Source organism: Gekko japonicus, unplaced genomic scaffold, assembly GCF_001447785.1.
Source record: "Gekko japonicus isolate JY-2015 unplaced genomic scaffold, Gekko_japonicus_V1.1 scaffold262, whole genome shotgun sequence".
NCBI classification, from domain to species: Eukaryota; Metazoa; Chordata; class Lepidosauria; order Squamata; family Gekkonidae; genus Gekko; species Gekko japonicus.
Window position 1 is genome coordinate 1207306 of NW_015172011.1, and position 21212 is coordinate 1228517.

The window sequence follows — 21212 nt, forward strand, 5'->3', positions numbered from 1 at the left end:
GGCCCCGCTCCCAGTGTGCTCAGCGTGGTCGCGTCACTTCTGGATGATGCACATGTTGTGGTGGGGCTCCCCCCAGGGCCCGATCTGCCGCCGGTGGGGAATGGGCCTCTGGGGCGGGGGTTTCCCCACCCCCCAGGGGGGGACTTTGCAAGCCTAACATGCCCCCATGTCCCATCCGTTGTATTTCCTGTAAAATTTTGCTGACACCCCATGGATTTTTTTGAAAAAGTACGGCTTGCAAAGTGAAACGTAATAAAAGCATAAAACTTCACAAATGTCATTCACAAGTAATAAACTATTAGAGGTCCACCATTAAAACCCCAGCATGAGAATAAAAAGAGTCTCTTAAAACAGTTCTTAGGTTAGAAGTGGACTGTAAAAATGTTGGTTTTTAAAAAAAATCTTAACTCCCTTAATTAAAAACTTGGATGAAAAGAAATATTTTGGCCTGGGGCCTAAAAGAGAGTAGGGTAGGCATCAGGCCAGCCTCAAGAGGAAGAACATTACGTAGGTGAGGTGCCACTACTCAAACAGCCCTGTCTCTGATCACTACTTGCTTCCATTGATGGTGGGGGCTAGCCTCCAAGTGGTGGCTGCAGATCTCCTGGGATTATAACTCATCTCCAGACGACAGAGATCAGTTCCCCTGGAGAAAATGGCTGCTTTGGAAGGTGGACTCTATGCTACGATACCCCACTGAAGTTCTCTAGGTATTTCCGAATCCAGAGCTGGCAACTTCAGTGGGGACAGAGAGAGAAGGGCTTGTGAGCAAGATCTTAGCTGGCATAGGGAGCCACACTGTCCTTAGATATAAGGGTAGATTGATATTGCACTTGAACCCAGGAAGTATGCTTTGCTCTTCTTCAAACTTAAATTATGAACCAGTTTCAAACGTTTTGGAGTCCTGGTACAGAGGTGAAGCACAGACCATAAGTTGCCAATTCAGATGTAAGGGCAAACTCTGATTTGTCTTGAAACAAGGCCAAAGGGAGGGAAGGGAGAGCATCACAGGGCACAAAAGGAAAGGGCTGTTTTCGAGCTCCACCTGCAGTGTCTAACCTTATGCCCAGTTGCCTGTCCAAACAGAGGAAACTGTTGAATCCAAATGAAACAGTGAAGCACTACAATGAAGAACTTTTTTTTAAAGAACTTGTAACAATGGGGGAAAAAACCCTTAACATCTTGGGGATTATTCTCCTGTCTCTGAATATCTGCTGTGAAACTTTACATACGGTTTAGCTGCTATTGTGATGGACAGGAGGACATTAATGATCTATCCACGTGCACGTATTGGAGAATTTATCTCAGCGTCTGCAAAGCTTATTATAGTTAGTACCTAAGAAAATGTGAATGCAGGACAGAGAATGGGCCTGTGCACTCATTATATATTGCAAGTGAACATGAGAAGTATAAAAAAGGGGAAAGCTAGTATGTTTCTTCCTCAGCGACTCACTATCTACAAATCACTGTTCACTGTCCCTTTTAAAAAGAAATCCTTCATTCTGGACAATGAACAGAAGAAGAACCAAATTACACAGGTGATTGATCACAGACAGCAGACCAGCTAAACAGTATTTCCAGGCAGGTGATTGACAGGCGGGATAACCATCTTTCAAATAAAGAATCTCTCAGTGTTCATTGCTGTTCAAAAACCACATTAATCCATATTATAATTGAGGAACAAGAGGGCGTGCATGTAATCCCATGCCTCCGGTGCTGGAAACCATCCTTGTCTTTTTTGATTTTTTCAGTCCCAAGGTACAAAACAGACATAAGGCATACTGAGGCTGAAAATCGTAAGTTAGCAGGAGAGGTTTCTGAATGCACATTTAGCATTTTGTTCTTGCACATAGAGACATTTCACAGCATCTTGATCCTGAACACATTATTTGGAAGTAAATTCCAATGAAAGCAATGGTGCTTAATTCCTTGGCAAAGCCCTGCTGATTGAAATACATGGGACCGAAAAGCACAAACAAGGCTTAAATGATCCCGTTTCATTTATTTCAAGGGAATTCAAACTTGCTTCCTTTTCTCCTGCTCACCACCAAGCAGTTTATGATAGGAGTTCAGCTGTGGGTAAGTGCATGCAGGGTCACAGTTAAGATTTATATTACATGAACAGATAATCTCACAGCATGCAGTGACATTAGAACATGAAGGGGCAGCAATGCCTCATGGGACATGCAGGTTTACAGCTGCAAGCCTGACTGCTGAAGGAATAAAAGTGATTTTTAGTAAAATTATAATTAAAACTTAAAAACATAAGAAGAGTCCTGCTGGATCGGACCAGTGGTTCATCTGTCTCACACAGTAGCCAGCCACTTTCTCTGGAGGGCCAATGACAGGCATAGAGGCCGAGACTGATGTTGCCTCCTGACTCTGGGATTCACAGGTTTGGTGCCTCTGAATGCGGAAGTTCCCCTCAGTCACCATGGCTGGTAGCCACTGATAGATCTATCCTCCATGAATCTATCTATAAGAATCATCTGTTGCTGCATTGATGATGGGCACTGATTTTTGGCACTAATTTGTTGTTTGTAGGATTCAATCCTAACCTTTTTGATATGAGAACACATTTTTAATAATAACATTTTTTAAAAAAACTTATGTTAACCATTGTTTAAAAATAACTTGCAATATCTTTGTAAGCGGACAAAACAACTGTGCCTTAGACAGATGATGAAAATGCAGATATCAGGAATGTGTACTATTCCAGCTCCTAAAAATCATGTCTCAAGGTTTTATATGGCTGACAGCTAAAAGGCCCTGCCCAGTTTCTTTCCTATGCTCTCTATCCATAAACTAAGAGTACAAGTGCCAATTCATATATTAGAAAGGGCCAGATTGCCCTGCACAACCGCAACAAGAGCAGCTGACGCCAGAGTAGGATGGCCAGGCCTGGTTTTACCTTAGAGTTTTTGTGAATCCCAGAGAATCAATCCAATGATGTGACGTCACTTCTGGGTTTCTCTGGAAATGGGGTTGTCACCCTCCGGGGCGGTAACCATGAAGGACACATGAAGCTGCCTTATCCTGAATCAGACCATTGCTCCCACCCCTCTCTCTCCCTCTGGTTGCCAGCCAGTGGAAAACGTGTGTCTGGGCTGTACCATTTCAGACCACAAAAGTGTGTGTGTGTGTGTCATATGATTTAGTAGATCTCTGTACAAAACCAGTCAGGGACTTTCATGAGAATGCCACTCTATGGTAAAAGCTTCAGGCATACACCTTGCAACTTTTGTTTGGAGCTTCAGTTTAAATATACGGTGGCATAAATTCCTTAGAGAAGAGCTGTTTGCTTAAGCATAGCAATGGAGGAAAGACACAGAGCAGTTGCCTGGGGCTGACATCTCAGTCTCCACAGACGCAGGATTTATTCACTATCTATGCTGATAGAAGCAGTGAGATGGTTTTGCAGTGGTTAACTCTTTTTCATCTTCACTGCCAGTGGCTTGAAAGAACGGAGGGGGAACATGCATACTTGCACACAGCTGGCCAAATATTGCTGCTTTTGTTATTTTTAAAGGCCAAAAAAATAAACCTCTTTTGGTTCTTTTTTGGGGGGAGGTGGGGGTGGGGAACCTATATTTGGATTTCCAACCAGCCACTCAAAGCATTAAGAACTTCAGTTTGGCCCTGTGTTTGAATCTGTTTTGTGTTTCAGCTGCTCCCTGACTTGTTCAGAAATGCTCGCATTAGTAGCAGCACAACCCTGTGCAGTGTTACTCCAGTTTAAGCCTATTCATATCAGTAGTTGTAGACTGGAGTACTCTGTGCACCTATCTGTCCCCTCTACTGAACATCCGTTTTTAGACAGAGCTTGTTTCTATCACAGTTTGTACATCAAAATACAGACCATCATGCATTTTGCATTTGTTATTGATATGGAACAGGTTGATTAGAGATAGAAAGGCCGAAGAAAATAATCAAGGTTTCTTTAGTTCCGGTAGTTCCACTGTGTACATCTACTCTACAATGAGTTCTTGAAATTCCTTTTAAAATTTAAAAGCAGAACAACAAAGTGAGCTGTGCTGCCTGATTATGAATTATGAACCAGATGTTCAGCTGGTATAAATCAATCTAGCTGCACTGAAGCATCAAACTGGGCTTATTTATATCAGCTGGAGATCTGGTTCTATTCATGCAGTTTCCTCTAGGAGGAAATCAAAATTCTACCTCATCTCTTATGTCTTTATAAACTGTGTAATCCCTTCCCCCCCTTTCTATCATTGAAATTAAACCAGGATTAAAATCTGTATGTCTCCCTTAGCAATTGGTTGAGAAGAAGAAGGAGAAGAAGAAGAGGAGTAGGAGTAGGAGTTGGTTTTTATACCCCACTTTTTTCTACCCCAAGGAGTCTCAAAGCAGCTTACAATCGCATTTCCCTTCCACTGCCCACAACAGGTACCTTGTGAGGTAGGTGGGACTGAGAGAGTTCTGAGACAACTGTGACTGGCCTAAGGTCACCCAGTGGGCTTCATGTGGAGGAGTGGGGAGCCAAACTCGGTTCTATAGATTAGAGTCCACCACTCTTAACCACTACACCCCTCTGGCATTGCACCATGTTGCGGGATCTGAATGAACAATTTGTATTTATTCATTTTTTTAAATATTTATTTGCTTCTTTCCCTTTCAACTTCCCCTATGGGGAAGGACCAAGGTGGGCAGCCATGTTGGTCTGAAGCAATAGAACAAAAGCTAGAGTCCAATGGCACCTTTGTAAGACCAACAAGGTTTTATTCAGGGCTACTTAGCTCACACCTTGAATAAAACTTTGTTGGTCTTAAAGGTGCCATTGGACTCTACCTGTGGGGAAGGGTCAGTCATAAAATGTTCAGGAGTGATGCAGAGTCTGCAAATGGATGAACTGTTAGCTTGGGAAGATATCACACCAAGGCTGAGACATTGGGAGAAGTAGGGACAGAGGCATGCATAGAATGAGCAGAATAGGCAAAGATGTAGCAAGTTTAAAAACAGGTGGAGGGGCATGGAAATGATAAAGGAAGTCCAAGAAATAGGATGACTGAAAAAAGTTGAGAAACACGTAGCTTTGCTTAGAATGGTCTTGCTAGTGATTTGCAGTGTTTCAATGAGCTTAGACGGGAATAGCTCTGCATGGGAACTGCAGTGTTAGCAGTGTTGGAAGAAGAGGAGGAGCAGGATTTTATACCCCACTTTTCCCTACCCTAAGTAGTCCCAAAGTGGCTTACGATCACCTTTCCTGTCCTCTCCCCACAACAGGTACCTTGTGAGGTAGGTGGGGCTGAGAGAGTCCTGAGAGAACTGTGATTGGACCAAGGTCACCAAGCAGGCTTCATGTGGAGGAGTCAGGAATCAAACCTGGTTCTCCAGATTAGAGTCTGCTGCTCTTAACCACTACACCACACTGGCTTTCAAGAGGGATAAACAGGAAGTTTGTCAACCAGGGCAGAACTCGGTTTCATAGAACGATTTGGAAAACATCAGGGATGGCCATAGCTTAGTGGTAGAGCACCTGCTTGGCATGCAAAAGGTCCCAGTTCAATCTCTGGCATCTCCAATAACAAAATATCATGAAACAAGTTCTGGGGAGGACTTTATAGTTCTCTGGAATTTCAGGCAATTAAAAACAGAGTGGACAGGACTGAGCATGATGGACCAATGATTTGATTCACTACAAGGCAGCCTCATATTTTCATAACCAACTAAATTGCTGGCTACACATCAATAGATCAAGTGATAACTTTTCCATTCATTGGGAGCTAAACATGGCAGAACAGAACATACACCTGATCTTAAGCAGTATGGCTAGTAAGAGAAAACGCCCTATTCAGATGCAACTTCTGGAAATCTGTCCAGATTCAGACTTTGAAACAACTTTAGCTAAAATAATGCATCTTCCAATCATTTGCCATTGCCTTTCCAGACCTTGAATTTGTAAGTCTGCGACTAGTACATTGAACCTTGATCCTTTTCACCAGCCAGGTCCTGAGCAAGCATCTGGCCGACTAAGTCCTCTCTGTGTGTACATAGGGGAATCTTGTGTCAGAAACCTAAGAATGAAAGATCACCTGTTGCTAAGCACTTACAGACAGAGAATTTGTTGCTAAGCAGCTGAGATGCCAGTTCATTTGCTATTCTCATGCCTTCAATTCACAGGCGATGCCAGAGTCTTGGATCAGCAAATTACTGTGCTGCAATGAAGGCAGAAATAAAATAAATCTGTCTTGTGCTAGCTTTCTCAGATTCATCCTTTTAAAAAGCTCTGCTTCTTTCAATTCACATGGATGAAGAAAAATGAGGGGGGGGGGTCCTTCAGAGACACCATCTGAGAGGAAAGCTCTTAGAAATACCTGGGTGCATATATGCCTCTTCTGAACTGCAACCTGTCATGATTGCAGCACTTCTGGCTAGTAAACCTTCTCTCTCCCCATAGTCATTCAACAGGTATGTAGAAAAATCTATAGTTTGTTAAGGCTGGTGAAGATTCATGTTACCTTTGAATGCACAATGTTCATTTTGGAACAACTATAATGCAAGAAGACAAGATCTTCCAGTGAACATTAACAAATTACTGCATAGTTTGCAGAAACCGAAAGAAAAGTGCAAAAAAAAGAAAGAAAAAGAAACTATTTACAGTGTACAAAAGGTTTTGAAATATTTCAGGAACTAAAGGTGAGTGTCTGAATCAAAGTGAGGGAAAAGCATCTTATTCAAATTCTGAGCACAATCTAACCATGTGACGGAAGGCTTCTGGACTCCTTAAACAATTTTGAAACCTATTACCCTCATCATTATTCAAGTGAGTTTCATTTCGTAATGTCCTTGGCAAATTAAGCTCCCCGTCTCAAACATGAAATGATTACCAGGAAGGCTGAATGAATCAAGCAAATGGTGAATAACAGAAACAGGTAAATATTTCATTGTAACAATGTACTGTGGCACATCAGTCTTATTAATGTCCTTAATGGCAACTGGCAATGTGTATTTTATGCACTGGGATCTCTCTTCAGTAAATCTAACACAGCACAACAAGAAGGAACCTAACAAAGCCTGAGCCTGACATCAAATCAGATTTTTATTGATGTAGGTGAAATGCCACTTCTGTTCTTCTTGCTAACCACAATAATTTGAGGCATTTGCTTCCTTTAAAGTGGAGCAAGCCTTCCAAATATCTTTGCCCCTAGTACAGTACTGATGGTATGCACAAGAAGAGTTGCATGTATAAGCCACCATGGCTAAGGCTGGCTCAGATTCATAGCCAAAAGTTGCCTAGCTACTACTTGGATGGATTGGTGCTAGGGGCCTTCTGTCAGTCAGGGCTTACTCTGAACAGGAGTTGCCAAAGGAGAGTCATCCCTTGGAAGGATGAAAATCATGGCATATCAACAGATACACCTTCAAAGCAATGGACTGAAACTGACCTTAGCACTGGTAGGGAAAAAGCCAGAATACTTTGCCCGTTCTACCACATGTAAAAGATGGTACCGCCACTGCAACAGCACTGCTTCCCTATATGTTGGTCACAGCTACACAGAACCACAAGATCAAGTTTTGAGAACAACCTCCCTTGAGGAGATGCAGCCTGACATAATAGGTACAAAGCGAGGGAATGCTTATAATCCCGCATGAAAGCTTTCTGCATATTGAAGTGGTCTGGGGAGCCTCTGTTACACATTTCCTTCTTCCAGGGACTGGGCTAGTAAGTATAAAGAGTGGAGCCTTCTTTGTAGCAGCAACTTGACAATATAATGCCTTCCATAAGAAATCATGCTTGGCCTTATCTCTGGGAGCTTTTAGGAAATTGAAAAGGACTCAGTTGCTTCAGATCTGAGTGGGATGCCGTTTTATTGACATGATTTTGTATGATTCTATTGTAAGCCACATCAGAGCCACATCTAACTGAATGGCAGGGTATATGTTCTAATGAGAAGATTAGTCGAAGATGCAGCTTCCCTTCCTCCTCCATCTTCTATAACCAGAAGTGGCCCAGAAACAGGGTTGCCAGCCTCTAGGTGAGGCCTGGAGGTCTCCTGGAATTACAACTGATCTCCAGACGACAAGAGATTTTCCGCTGGAGGAAATGGAGAGAAAACTCTATAGTATAATATAGATTCAAGGTGAAATCCTTCCCCATATTGTCACCTCCACAGACACTAGGGTTTCCAGGGCCCTGTGGCACGTGGGGGATCCCCTGGTTTCCAGTGTTTACGGCTAGCCGGCGGGGGTACCACCCCCGACGTTGGGGGGGGACACTCTAGTTTTGGGGCAAAATTTTATGGTAGAATTTGCTTCAAACCATAGCTTCTTCCCTCCCCTCTCCTGGAGCATTTTGGTAAGTCTCCTGCTGGCTTGTCATCTGGACCTGGTAACCCTAACAGACTCTACCCCAAAATCTCCAGGAATTTCCCAGGCCAGAGTTGGCAACACTACCCAGAAAGCAGCATGGTCAGAATTCTGGTACATCCTGGACTGATCTGCAACAGACGAGGTTTGTCTGCAACAAGGCAGTAACACATATGGGAATGCCTCTAAAAAATCAGCAGACATGGTGATATTCCTTTATTGGTGTCTTTTAGCCTGGAAACTGTTTCAAACTTTCTGTTGTCTGTTTTTATGATCAATGTTTTTATACTGGGCTGGGGCTTTTTTAATGCTAGATTTTAATTAACATCTTTTAATGTTTTGGTTTTTTATTTTGTAATGTAAGCTGCCTCAGGCAGGTTCCTAGAAGTTATATATACATTGTAAAGTCCCCAAACAGGTAGAATAGGGCAGGATCCAATCATCCTGTAAGTAGCCATCCTTCAACCTAATTTCAACCTTCTGCAACAGCAGAGGTGCTTAAGATGGAAGACAGCTCCTTACATTGGACTAAGACTTTGAACTTGACTCAAAAGAAAAGATGGGGTATAAATATTTTAATAAATTAATGAATAAACTGCTGAGTGGAGGGCAGGATAGTGGTAGGATCTACCCCACTTGTTAGCGTATACTACAACAACTAAGAATACAAACAAGTTTCCACATCACTCAGTGTCTTGTGTTCTTTTCACTTGTTTGTCAGATGCTGCATCTCATCTGAATCCCAATGAATCCCTACATATCTGGCAGCTGAACACTTTGCAAGGAACTCTGGCTAAACTGTCCCCATTTTTTAAAAAAAATTGAAATTCCAAGTAAAACAACCACCACCAGCTAACAGATTGATGAGACAAACATTTCCAAAATTCCAGTTAAATGCCGTGTTTGCAATGTTTATCTCAGATGTTTCAGTTTTCCTTGATCAAGCTGCTTGGTGAGAAGGAGAAGATGCTGGACCTTCCATGCCTAATGCCATCTTTAACTGTTCTGCATACAAATGATGACTATATTGAGCATGCCTCAGCACATTTCAAATAGAAACATGCCATTTCAGAAACAAGGATCAACATTATGAATGTTCACAGGCACGGGCCATTTGTGATGCCAGTTTTGTAAAAACAAGCATTCCACTGTGAGAAGGTTGTGTATCAGTATATCACAAATTATTAATACAGGGATGTACAGGACAGCAGATTAGTGATGCTTTTGTGGACAGACACTTGTGTGTATTTATTTACAATCCTGAGCGATTGTCAAACTTAGCAGTGCTTGACCACATGCATTCTCTCCATGTCTAGAAAACATCAGTATGGTGGCAGTGAGTTTATCCAAGATCTCCCTTTGGCGGTTCTCCTGAGAGATTTGAAGTGTAATCCATTTTCTCCATTGATAGGATCTGAAGATTTGTATGCACAGTGACTGCGAAGTGCAAACGACAACACTTACCTGTTCTGGTTTTAGCCCCGGAGGAACCCAGGCGTACTCTTCCAAGGCACAGCCAGAGTCATCGTCAGAAGTCGAATTGCGCTGGAAGTCAAACATCAGCTTGGTCACAGTTTTCTCCATTTCTAGGGGCATCACTGTTTCAAAGTGTTCTGACTGTGGACACTTACAGTGCTGGCAAATCTTCCTATGGGAAAAGAAAAACCAAGAAACAAAAATGATCCTCTACTGTTTAAAAATAAGAAACACTGTTAAAGAGATTTTTCTGTATATCAACAGAAGCTGAAAAACACTGGGGTAATCCCATTTTGCCCAGCATAAAGCAGTGCATAATTACAACTGTGCATGGGAAATTATTAGTCTTTCCCCCCTAGATATAGCAGCTGTCTAGTAATAAGTTCAAATGGTGGGATAATGGAAATACAAACATATGACTGCAAACAGCAACCTGTCCTTGACAAGATGCCAAGGCACTCTAAATCCAAATAACTATTCTTCTGTTTGGGGAGAGGAACCATGAAAATGAGACCACCCATGCTGAACTGGCCTTGGGGATTTAAGGGTCAAATCCATTTGATAAACGATCTGAGATGCACCTCTTCACTTCCCTCTCCTTTGACAGCACCCATAAATATGTGTTCAGTGCCAGCTGATCAGCGTGTCCAAATCAGCAAGCTAAAGAACTAGCATATACAGTATACTAAATGTCAATATAAACAGAAAGCTAAGGGCGGCAAATTCCATTACACTGACAGAACATCATGAATAGGGTTGTGTTACATTAGAGGAAGTGATGAAAGTCACACGCTGGCAACTGCTGCCTTAATATAAGATTACCCACTAAGGATGCCTTACAAGGAGGGGCTTACGAGGAGTTCACAGGCTCTGTATATACTCTGCATATATGAGGCCACAAATTCAATCCATCTTCAGCTAAAGCATTTCAAGTTGAAAAAAGACATTTGCCTGAGATAACAAGGGTTTTTTTCAACAGTTGCCTGCACAGCTATGTCTGCTGTGTATTTTAACCCCCACCCCACCTTCAGAAGCTATCCAGAATAGGTCTTACAGAAAGGGGTCTAGGGAAGGTAAAATTGAGGTGATAGTTTCAAAACCAGGAAAAGTTGAAGGCAGCAGGAAAAGAGGAAGACCCAACATGAGATGGATTGACTCAACCAAGGAGGGCATGGCCCTCAGTTTGCAAGACTTGAACAAGGCTGTTAACCACAGGAGGTTTTGAAGAATGTTAATCCATAGGGTTGCCATAAGTCAGAAGAGACGTGACCAGAGGTCATTTTGGGGGGGTACGCGGGGGATCACAGTTCCCCCGGGTGAGGAGCGGGGGGCGGGGCACACAATGAAGCCCCACCCCCTGCTTCCGGCCACCCCGTTTCCAGCCCTCATTCAGCCAGGAGGAGGCAGGAGAAGAGGGAGGGTAAGTTGCTTCCTCCCCACCTCTCCCCACTCCTGCCTGCCTGGGGCCAGGGAGGGCCTTGGCAGGGCTTCCTCGCACTCCCGCTGGCCTTGCAGGTCCATCGCCGGGCCCCTAATGTCAGGGGTGTGGCATATGCTAATGAGTTATGCTAATGAGTTCCCCTAGCTCTTTTTCTATGAAATGACCCCTGGGCTCAAGCATGTTGTAAATGTGCAATTCTAGATTTTCTTAGATAAAATTGATTATCTAGACTCATGTCAGTCTTGTTTCAGGTCTGATTTTTGGTCAGTCTTGGTTGCACTGGATAAAACCCATCACATGGAGAGATTGGGGGGGGGGGTTACAACCCTCTTGACTGCCCCGATTTCTTAGAGCCAAACTAGATCTTACTTTTTTTTTTTTTAAGTTGAGTCCAGGTTCAAAGATGTACATGGAAAACTGCACATGGAACAGCCAAAAAGGGGGAAACAACACCCCCCACACACACACACACTGTTTCAAGTTGGGATAAGGCACAGAGGAGAAGGCAAGAGCTCTTCCTCCCCCCACCTCATTGTAGTTCCCAGTTCAGTTGGGCTCACCTTCATTTTTGAACAGACTGTCCTAGGGTTGTCACGTCCCCCCGGTCACTGGCAGGGGATGGGGGGGGCAGGGTTGCCAGATCCAGGTTGGAAAACTCCTGGAGATTTGGGGATGGAGGCTGGGGAGGACAGGGACCTCAGCGAGGTAGAGTACCACACAGTCCACCCTCCAAAGCATCTATTTGCTCCAGGGAAACTGATCTCTGTAGCCTGGAGATGAGCTGGAATTCCACAGGATCCCCAGGTCCCACTAGGAGGCTGGCATTGCTTGTCCCCACAGCTGCTGTGTGGCTGTAGGCAAATACATCGAGTCTGGAAAAACTGGACTCAAATCTTTTTTTTAAATGTAACATTTAGTTTGTCTCTTAGCTACTTTAAATGCTATCTGCCATAGTAGAACAATGCATGCTTTACACTGGTGTCTGAAGGCAGTAAGAGGCTGTTGGTTCATAATAAGACCAACTGAGATTTGCAAACTCTACCTGTTCTGAATGTGGTTGCACTTCCCTTAACAAGCAGATACATATCTTGGGAATGCTCTACCCAAGGATAAAGACAGAGGCACAGATCTCCTCTGTAGCACATAGCAACCGGATAAAGTGCCTCTTTTAGAGGTATGATTTGATCACAGTTATCCATGCTCTGATCACATCTCGGGTAGGCTACAGTTAAGTGTTCTGCGTGGGTCACAAGACAGCCCAGAAACTTCAACCAGGTAAGAATGTGACAGCTAGGCTGCTAGCAGGTACTTAGGGTTGCCACCTCTAGGTTGGGAAATTACTTGAGATTTGGGAGAGTGGGATTTGGAGAGGGGAAGGTCCTCAGCAAAGTATAATGCCATAAAGACCATCCTCCAAAGCAGCCATTTTCTCTGTGGGAAGTGATCTGTTCCATGTGGGGATCTTCAGTCTCCACTGCCTGCTGGTTTGCTTTTAAGCACAATGCAAAGTGTTGGTTGTTATCTATAAAGCTCTACATGGTCTGAGACCAGGGTATCTGAAGGCCCATAGGAGCCTATCAGCCTATGGATATGTTCAGAGCCTCTACTCTGTATGCCTCTGCTCTCTGAAGCTAGGTGAGTGAGCAAGAGAGATAGGACATTCTCGGAAATGGTATCTAGGTTGTGGAACTCCCTCTTCACACAAGCTCACCAAGTGCCAAATTTAGGTGCCAGGTTTTTTTCCTTCCAGGCTTTTTAATGGGCTTATTTACAAATCTCAATCTGTTTTATTGCTCTAACTGCTTTATTTGCAATCTTTTCAAACTGGTCTTGCTGCTGTCTTTTATTATGATATTTGGGGTTTTACTGTGTTACTGCTTTTAGTGTGCTGTATGCTGTTTGTTGACATTTGTATGGAGAGGGACGGCAGAAATATTTTAAATAAATAAAAGGCCTTGGGAAGGAAACTGGCATACAGAACCCCTTTAACCTCCTCTGATTTGTTTGCATTGTCATCTTCTGTTACAGGAAGAAACCCACTGGGGGTGGGAGGGGAAGGTATTTGCGAATTTCGTGCATTGTGCAGGGGGTTAGACTAGGTGACCCTAGAGGTCTCTTACAACTCTATGATTCTATGAAATTCCCCCAAACCCTTCTGGAACCTTTTCTAGACATTGCTGGTACTGCCATAATATACTGCACAAAATCTACTTTTTATTCCACAGGACAGTTTATATCCAGGGCAACAGATGATGTCCTCGCACTCACTATATATTACTTGGGATGTATCAGCCAAAGGGGAGAGTCCTTCCAAGCATGTGTGGCTTTCCCTTCCTTTCCCCACTCAGTAGTACTCACAACCAGTCCCTGTGCATTTTGGATTCGGGATAGGGCTGTCAAATCCCCCCGGGGGGCGGAAATCCCCCCGCCCCAGAGGCCCGTTCCCAGACGCCGGGGAATTGGGCCCCGGGGGGAACCCCGCCCCAGTGTGCACATCACAGGAAAGTGACGTTATTACGCCGGGCATGCTGGGGGCGGGGCCACGGCCATACAAGAGAAAACTCTATGGTTTTCCCTTGTATGGTCGTGGCCACGCCCCCAGCGTGCCCGGCGTCATGACATCACTTCCCTGTGATGTGCATGCGGCGTGCGTGCGCGCTCCGGATGCCGCGCAGGAGTCCCCCGCCGGAGACGTGAGTAACATTTGGGAACCCTAATTCGGGAGTGGCACCTCCAGATCACAGGGCAGGGCCCACAAGCATCCTACTCTTACCTTAATATTAACCATTGTGCATTGTTCCATGGTGCATTCTCCCCCACCCCAAATCCAGCCATGCAACCCTTCTCAATTTATTTTCTCCATCATTTCGCATGAGCCATGAATAAAATTACCCTGATGCAAACGAATCTAAACTTCCATGCAGCCAGCACAGCACAAAAATGCACAGAGCCAAGAGGCTCTGCTAAGTCAAACCAGGGAGAGTAGCCAAGTTTCCCCATTTCCTGCTTTTCATCAGATTTAAAATACACACAGATGCAAATACAGGCTGGGTGTCTGGTTTGCATCTCGCTAGGCAAAGAACCTCAGCGCGGCCTCTGGCTGTTACCCTCCAAAAACAATCGGAGCACAATTTCATATGAATACTTTAATTAATCAGCTACCGTACGAAGGCCATATACTCCCCCCCACCAAATCGATGGATTCAACAGGCATTTCCATCTCTGTTTATGATATAACATTGAGCAGCTCAACAGGCAAGGCAATTTATTAACCTCCAAATGCATTCATCATCTCCATCAATCCTCAAGCCACCACCAACCCCAGAGCAGCCCCGTCAAATCCAGTGCCAGCTATTCACAAAGTTGGTGGTTAGAGGATCAGGGGCTTACTGTTTGAGGAATGGGTAGTCTTGTGGAGCTCAGCGCTATTTCACAGACTGTCATTCCTGGGCTTATTAATCACATGGATCCCTGCAGAATATGTCAGCGAGCAGCAAAAATATTTAAAGCTTAGGGAAGTCATAAAATAAACTGTGGTACCAGGAGGCAAAGTAGAAAAGAAAACAACAGCAAATTTTTCAGGCAAGAGCCAAACTGGATAGAAATGCTAGGTAGGGGGATTTATGGCATAGACCAAAGCACCACCCACATCATTTTAATCAGTAAATGACAATGGTCCTCTGGGCCCTTTCTCATACTACATTGGTCACGTGGGAGCTCCTTTAGCACAGTGTCTTCCCATCAAAAGGTCTAGGGTATACTTCGTAGGGTTGCCAACCTCCAGATGGGGCCTGGAGAGCCAGTTTGGTGTAGTGGTATAGTGGTTAATAGCACAGACTCTAATCAGGGAGAACCGGGTTTGATTCCCTGCTCTGCCACGTGCAGCTGCTGGTGTGACCTTGGGTCAGTCATAAGTTTTTTCAGAGCTGTTCTCTCAAGCGCAGTTCTCAAGAGGGCTCTCTCAGCCCCACCTACCTCACACGGTATCTGTTGTGGGGAGGGGAAGGGAAAGGAGATTGTAAGCCTCTCTTCTTTGAATAGTGAAGGGCAACATATAAAACCAAACTCTTCTTCTTCATCTCCCAGAATTGATCTTCAGACTACATAAATTAGTTCCCCTGTATAAAACAGTTGCTTTGGAGGGTGGACTGTATGGCATAATATTCCACTGCGGTCCCTCCTCTCCTCAGACCATGTCCTCCCCAGGGGCCCTACCCCTAGATTTTTCAAGCCAGAGTCAGGAAAACCTATGTAACATTGGAGAAGAGCTTCCCCAGTTTCCAGGAGGGGTGATACTTTGATGTAGAGGCATACAGCACTATAAATGGCCCAGGGCATTGCAAGTTGCAGGAGCTGTGCTGCAGGGACATAACACACAAGTCCCTATGTAATATCGCCAGGGAAGAGAATACTCAATCCTGTGGAATCAGTACCTCAAACTGGGCCCAGAAGCAATGTGAGAGCTGGTGTAGGTGGAGTAAGATTGGTGTGATATGGTCTCTGCAACGCACTCCAGTCTGAATTCTGGCTGCACCATTCTGCACAAATGGTAGCTTCTGGATACTGGTGTGGATCCAAGCTATAAAGCTTACAATGTGCAAAGATGCTTTGTTGAGGGCATTTTTAAATGGCTCACATTAAAGTGGGTTGATGGGTGATGGGGCCTAACCTAGGTGAGCCATCATCAATAGTGAGAAGATCCACCCTTATCTTCAGCAAATTCTCCTGTTTAAGGTGTGCTCAGCCTATTGCATTCATCTTCCAACAGATTGCCAGGAGAAAGCCAAATACCAAATAATCTACTTAAACTATCTCCATTTCATCTCTTGCTGCAGAGCTAAAATCCAGCACTCAGATGACAGAAATGCATGTGTAAGCAGCATATCTGGTATAGTATAGAGTTTGGACTTTGTTCAGAAGAAGAAGAAGAGATTGGATTTATACCCCGCCCTTCACTACCCAAAGGAGTCTCAGAGAGGCTTACAATCTCCTTTCCCTTCCCCTCCCCACAACAGACACTCTGTGAGGTAGGTGAGGCTGAGAGAGCTCTCTCGAGAACTGTCCTTGAGAGAACAGCACTGAAAGAACTTATGACTGACCCAAGGTCACACCAGCAGCTGCATGTGGAAGAGTGGGGAATCAAACCCGGTTCTCCCAGATTAGAGTACATGCTCCTAACCACTACACTCAGCTGGAGGTCATGTTACCCATGATTTCCTTAATATGCATAGCCACCATTTTATGTGAAAGCATGTATTTTGCAGCTTTGATACAAGCAAACTGAACACGGGATTTTTCAGGGTATACATTTATGCATAAGGAAGGTGAAAAATACATCCATTACCCTAGTCACACAAAATGCCAACTGCATGTACCAGGAGCTTGCAGGTAGTGCAAACTCCTGTTACATGAAACTGGATTACCAAATCTGAATTTTTGAAAAGGGCTCCTGTTATGAAAACATCCATTCAACTGGTTTGCTGGATCAGTATCTGTGCTGTTAATGAAGATGGAACCATATCTAATCTTGCCACCTGTTCTTTATTGCAAGGACCGGCCATGTTCTGACATAGGCAATTTGTCACTTTCTTGCAGTCTCGCAGTGTGTATGGTTGGAGTTCTTGAGATGGCAACCCTAACTGTATCCGCTGAATTCCCAATGGCTGACTGCTACAACGGAATATCACAACCATTCGCATATCCTTCGAAAAGACAGGAAGAGAGAACGAGAAGGAGAGAGGAACAAACAATGCGGTTATTGTTATGTTCTGTAGTGGAGATACAATTTAGCCAATGGAACACACGAAGGAAGAATGTACATGTCTGGAAAAGCTCATGACTCTTGGCCAGCGTGTCAAATGCATTACCATATAAAGAATAACAGCACAGAGCAGGTACAGAGAAGCATGCTGTTAGGAAAATATAAAGAGGGGGTAGTGATGGGGGAACCCATTAATTTGATACGTCCAGAACTGAGCACAACTTACAATAATATTTACTCTTTGATTAATAAGTCTTTTATCCCTATCATTCTTTTCATAAGCCCAAGGTGGGGGGAGGGGGTGGTTGGTCCACAGATTGCGGAGGGCTCCAGCACTGTTAAACCATTTCCCGTAATGACTGGAAAAGCCAGACTGATCATTCAGTGTTCATCTTCCAAATGTAATGGTTACTTCCAAGAAATCTTTGGGGATTTGTTTTGAGATGGGAACAAATTTCTCACTAAAGGCAGCAGAAAGGTAAGGCTTTGTTCTGTATAGTAAACCAAAGGATCAAGGATTCACTGAACACTACATTCAGAAGCAGCACTTTATAGTACAAAGGGACCCCAGAGAAATAAACATTTCTGTCAGTCAAGCCCTTCTATTGTTCATTCGCTCAGGAAATTGCTGATGCTGGATCAATCAAATGCAGAAAGGAAGGGAAAGGAGCTGGGGAATAATTTTTCGCATCCAATCAATACAAATGTTTTTAAGATTTTGTACTGTTAGCTTTCTACAGCCGCTAAGGAGAAGAGTTCCTTGTGATTCTTCTCACAGGTGATGGAAGGGTAGAGCTGTTTTCCGGCTCCATGGCACACTGAACACAAGGCCCAATTTTTGCTCTCTTGTTTCTGCTTTGCAAATTTGCTTTTGTTATAGGAAGTTCAGTATTCATCAGAGTTTTCTAAAAAAGATTTTTTTTAAAAAATAAACCGATGAGAGTGTGTTTGCTAGATCAGAAACAAGCACATTGCAAAGGAGGAAGGGGGATTTTTTTTTGTGTTTTGGGGTAACATCTAGTTTGCTCAGCCTGCAAGTAGATCCCCTCAGCGACAACTAAGGTCCAAAAGTGGGGACCCAAAAGTGGGTCGTGAAGTGCCTGTGAGTGGGTTGTGGGCCAGCCATCCCTAATGGCCACCCCTGCCCCTTCCATTGCTCTCTTTTGCATCATGAAAACCAAGGTCTGACCCTGGAAACAGTATCTTCCATATCATTTATTAGTTGTTTTTTCTTCACTGCATACACATGTTGATCAGTTAAAACATGTCCTTATGATCACTAGAATGAGTGAGAGTCTTGGGGATCAGAAGGAATAATGGAGAAGGAGAGGGTGGTCAAAGGCTAGATTGTAACCTCCATATGAAAAGCTGTGTGATTTATTTATTTATTTATATTTATACCCCACCCTTCCCGCAAGCAGGCTCAGAGAAGGTTACAACAATAAATTACAATCAATAGACAATTAAAAGTGAATGTCACACAATAAAAACAGTTTAAACAGTTAAAAGATAGGCATAGTAGCAATTAAATATTCAGCCATCCTAAAGCTGGGAACCATTGGGCTGTGGCTGAACAATAATGATCTTATCAATAGCTGGCTCTTAATAGCAGAACTTCAGCAGTTGCAGTCCATACTCATCCAGGACCAATGCGTGCCTCCAGAGCTCACAAGGAAAGAAAGTGGACTGGAGAGAATGCCAATGAGAGAACAGGGCTTAGCTGGAATTAGCAAGTAAGGAAAAAAAGGAGGCGGAGGAGAAAGAAGGAGGAAGAGGAGAAAGGAAAAAGCACTAGTTCCGGAAACTAGGGTGCAGGATCTCCCATCTTCTGTCACATGGGCACAGCAGGGTGTAATGACAAAAGGCAGGCGTAGGGCTGGAGCTTTGGGAGCAGGGACAGATTTTCTGGCAATTCCTACAATTGCCCTATGTCACTTCCAGGTTTCCCCAGAACTGATGCTGTGGCACAGACAATGCAACTTTTAATAATTTTTTTCCCTCCTGCTATTCAGAGCAGCAGGAGGCAATGAGGGCTGCCAGTAGGAAGAAGAAGAATTGGATTTATATCCCGCCCTTCACTCAGAGTGGCTTACAATCACCTTCCCTTCCTCTTCCCACAACAGACACCTTGTGAGGTAGGTGGGGCTGAGAGAGCGCTGAGAGAACTGCTCTTGAGAGAACAGCTCTGAGAGAAATGTGAGTGACCCAAAGTCACCCAGCTGACTTCATGTGGAGCAGTGGAAAATCAAACCTGGTTCTCCAGATTAGAGTCCCCTGCTCTTAACCACTAGACCAAACTAGCTGTAGGGCCTAGCAGCCCTAGACAGGGGTGACTGCCCAAAGAAAGGGACTGGAGCAGGGTGTTCCCAGCCCCTGTATCCTCCTCATGTCAGCTTTGCCTGAGGCCACTGTGAGTAAAACCAGACAACAACAGTATTTATCAATCTATCAAAGACATTCCCACTATGACAGTCTGAGACTCTGAGTAGGCCAAGGACCACAGGGATGGTGGCTGTGTTACGTGACCAGCAGCCATCCCTGGCAGCTGAAATTCAGGGAACCAACCAGAGAGATCAATGTCAGAAGGATGTGGCCCAACATACACTTAAAAGCCATAATGCAGCACACTTGGGGGTGCCTGATAGAGGAAGAGAGGATCGCCACATTGTAACAGTGGCTGGGTGAGTGTGACAACAACTTGTCGGGGCCAATAAGGGTGTTGCTGAGAACCTTCCCTGTGCCTGGAGTGTTGATTTCCCCATGATGGAGACTTGGCCCCTCCTGAGCCTACTGTGGTTCGCCATCCTAGAGGTGAGCCACAAGATACCCAGACCCACAACGTGCACCATGCTTCAGCCCAGGCACCACCATTACTGCCCTCAACATGGCTTCCTTGAAGTGGTACCAAGGCAGTCCAGTGGTGAAGAACGCAGTGGCATGGGGAAATCGTCCCGCTCCTTTCTATCCACCGAAATCTTCTACTGGATAGAACCCAGACTGCACAGTTCTGAGGCCCATCCACACAGGTCCCTCTGCTCAGTGGATGTGGGGAATGTTTTTCTCTTCCTCTTGAACAGTCTATCTAAAAAGTGTCAGTCTGTCTATCTCCCATCCCAGGTTCACCACACGAAAGGAACTAGACTGTATCTCACAGAGTCAAGGAGCACAGATGGAGAAGCAGGACAAACACACAAGCCCCAGTATCTGCTTTTGATCACCACTCGGGAACAATCCTGAGCATCAAGTATCTTCCAAACTGGCCCCTGGGTCAACAGGCAACAGATTTCAAGAACCGAAGAGTAGATTTTAGGATAGAGATTATTATAAACACTCACTAACTATAAAAACAGATGAGCAATGGAACAAACAGCTCGGGCGAGTTGTGAAATATCTTCCTGAGGGACTCTGAAAGGAAAGGCCGGGAAGGCAGGCATCAGGAGTGATTTAGATATCCTGTCTGAGGGCAACAGAAAGTTGGACTAGATGACCCACTGGGTTCCTTCCAACTCCAGGTTCCTACGATTCACAGTAAGCAATAGCCTTCCTTTCCTGAGGCATTCGTAAATCTGGGGCCCTGTGTTGTGTATTAAGAAAGTAATGAGAAAACCGGGCTCAATTTCAAGGCCCTATGTAAAATATCTGACTGGCGAAGCAGAGGAGAAGAGCTTTGCCTGGAAAATAATGGAAGCACAGAGCAGAATTTAGAAAGGAAAAAGGGCAAAGAAGCTCTGAAGGAAAGATTTAGAGGACACTTTTCCAAAAATTCTTATAACTGGGGAGCCACTGTGTGCCAATTAAACTTCACCCTGGTGGGCAAAAATGATGAGTTTCCTGAAGCAAAACCGTTAAGTGACAATGAATCACTTCTTTGGCCATGCCAGATTTTTTACACTGCAGCCTCCTCTTGGCTTGTCAACAGAACCAACTTCCCCAGCTGCTGCTCCTCCTCCTCCCCCCTCTTTCCTTTTCAGCCATTGGGTTTTAATTTAATCTAACTTCGCTTTTTTCCCCCTTATCTTTCCAGCCAATGTTGTTTCTACGCGAATCCTCCAAAAACAGTGATGTCAGGGCTGAGCAGAGCATTTGCTTCGAAAGCTGCTAGCACACCTACTTGTTGGCAATGAATCCCGCTAAAACCAGGGGTACTTGTTTCCAAGAAGACGTGCTTTTAAGACCAGAGTGTTAGAGCCTGCTTTGAATCCCAAC

The 21212-nt window shown here is 44.4% G+C and overlaps 1 protein-coding gene across 1 annotated transcript in view; it reads right to left on the reverse strand.

The window, feature by feature from the left end:
* Positions 1-9924, reverse strand: part of PRICKLE2 (prickle planar cell polarity protein 2) — a 58674-nt gene extending 48750 nt beyond the window's left edge. The window contains 1 exon segment of the mRNA XM_015420256.1: positions 9793-9924. Coding sequence (XP_015275742.1) covers positions 9793-9924 — 132 coding nt within the window.
* Positions 9925-21212: the final 11288 nt, after the last annotated feature.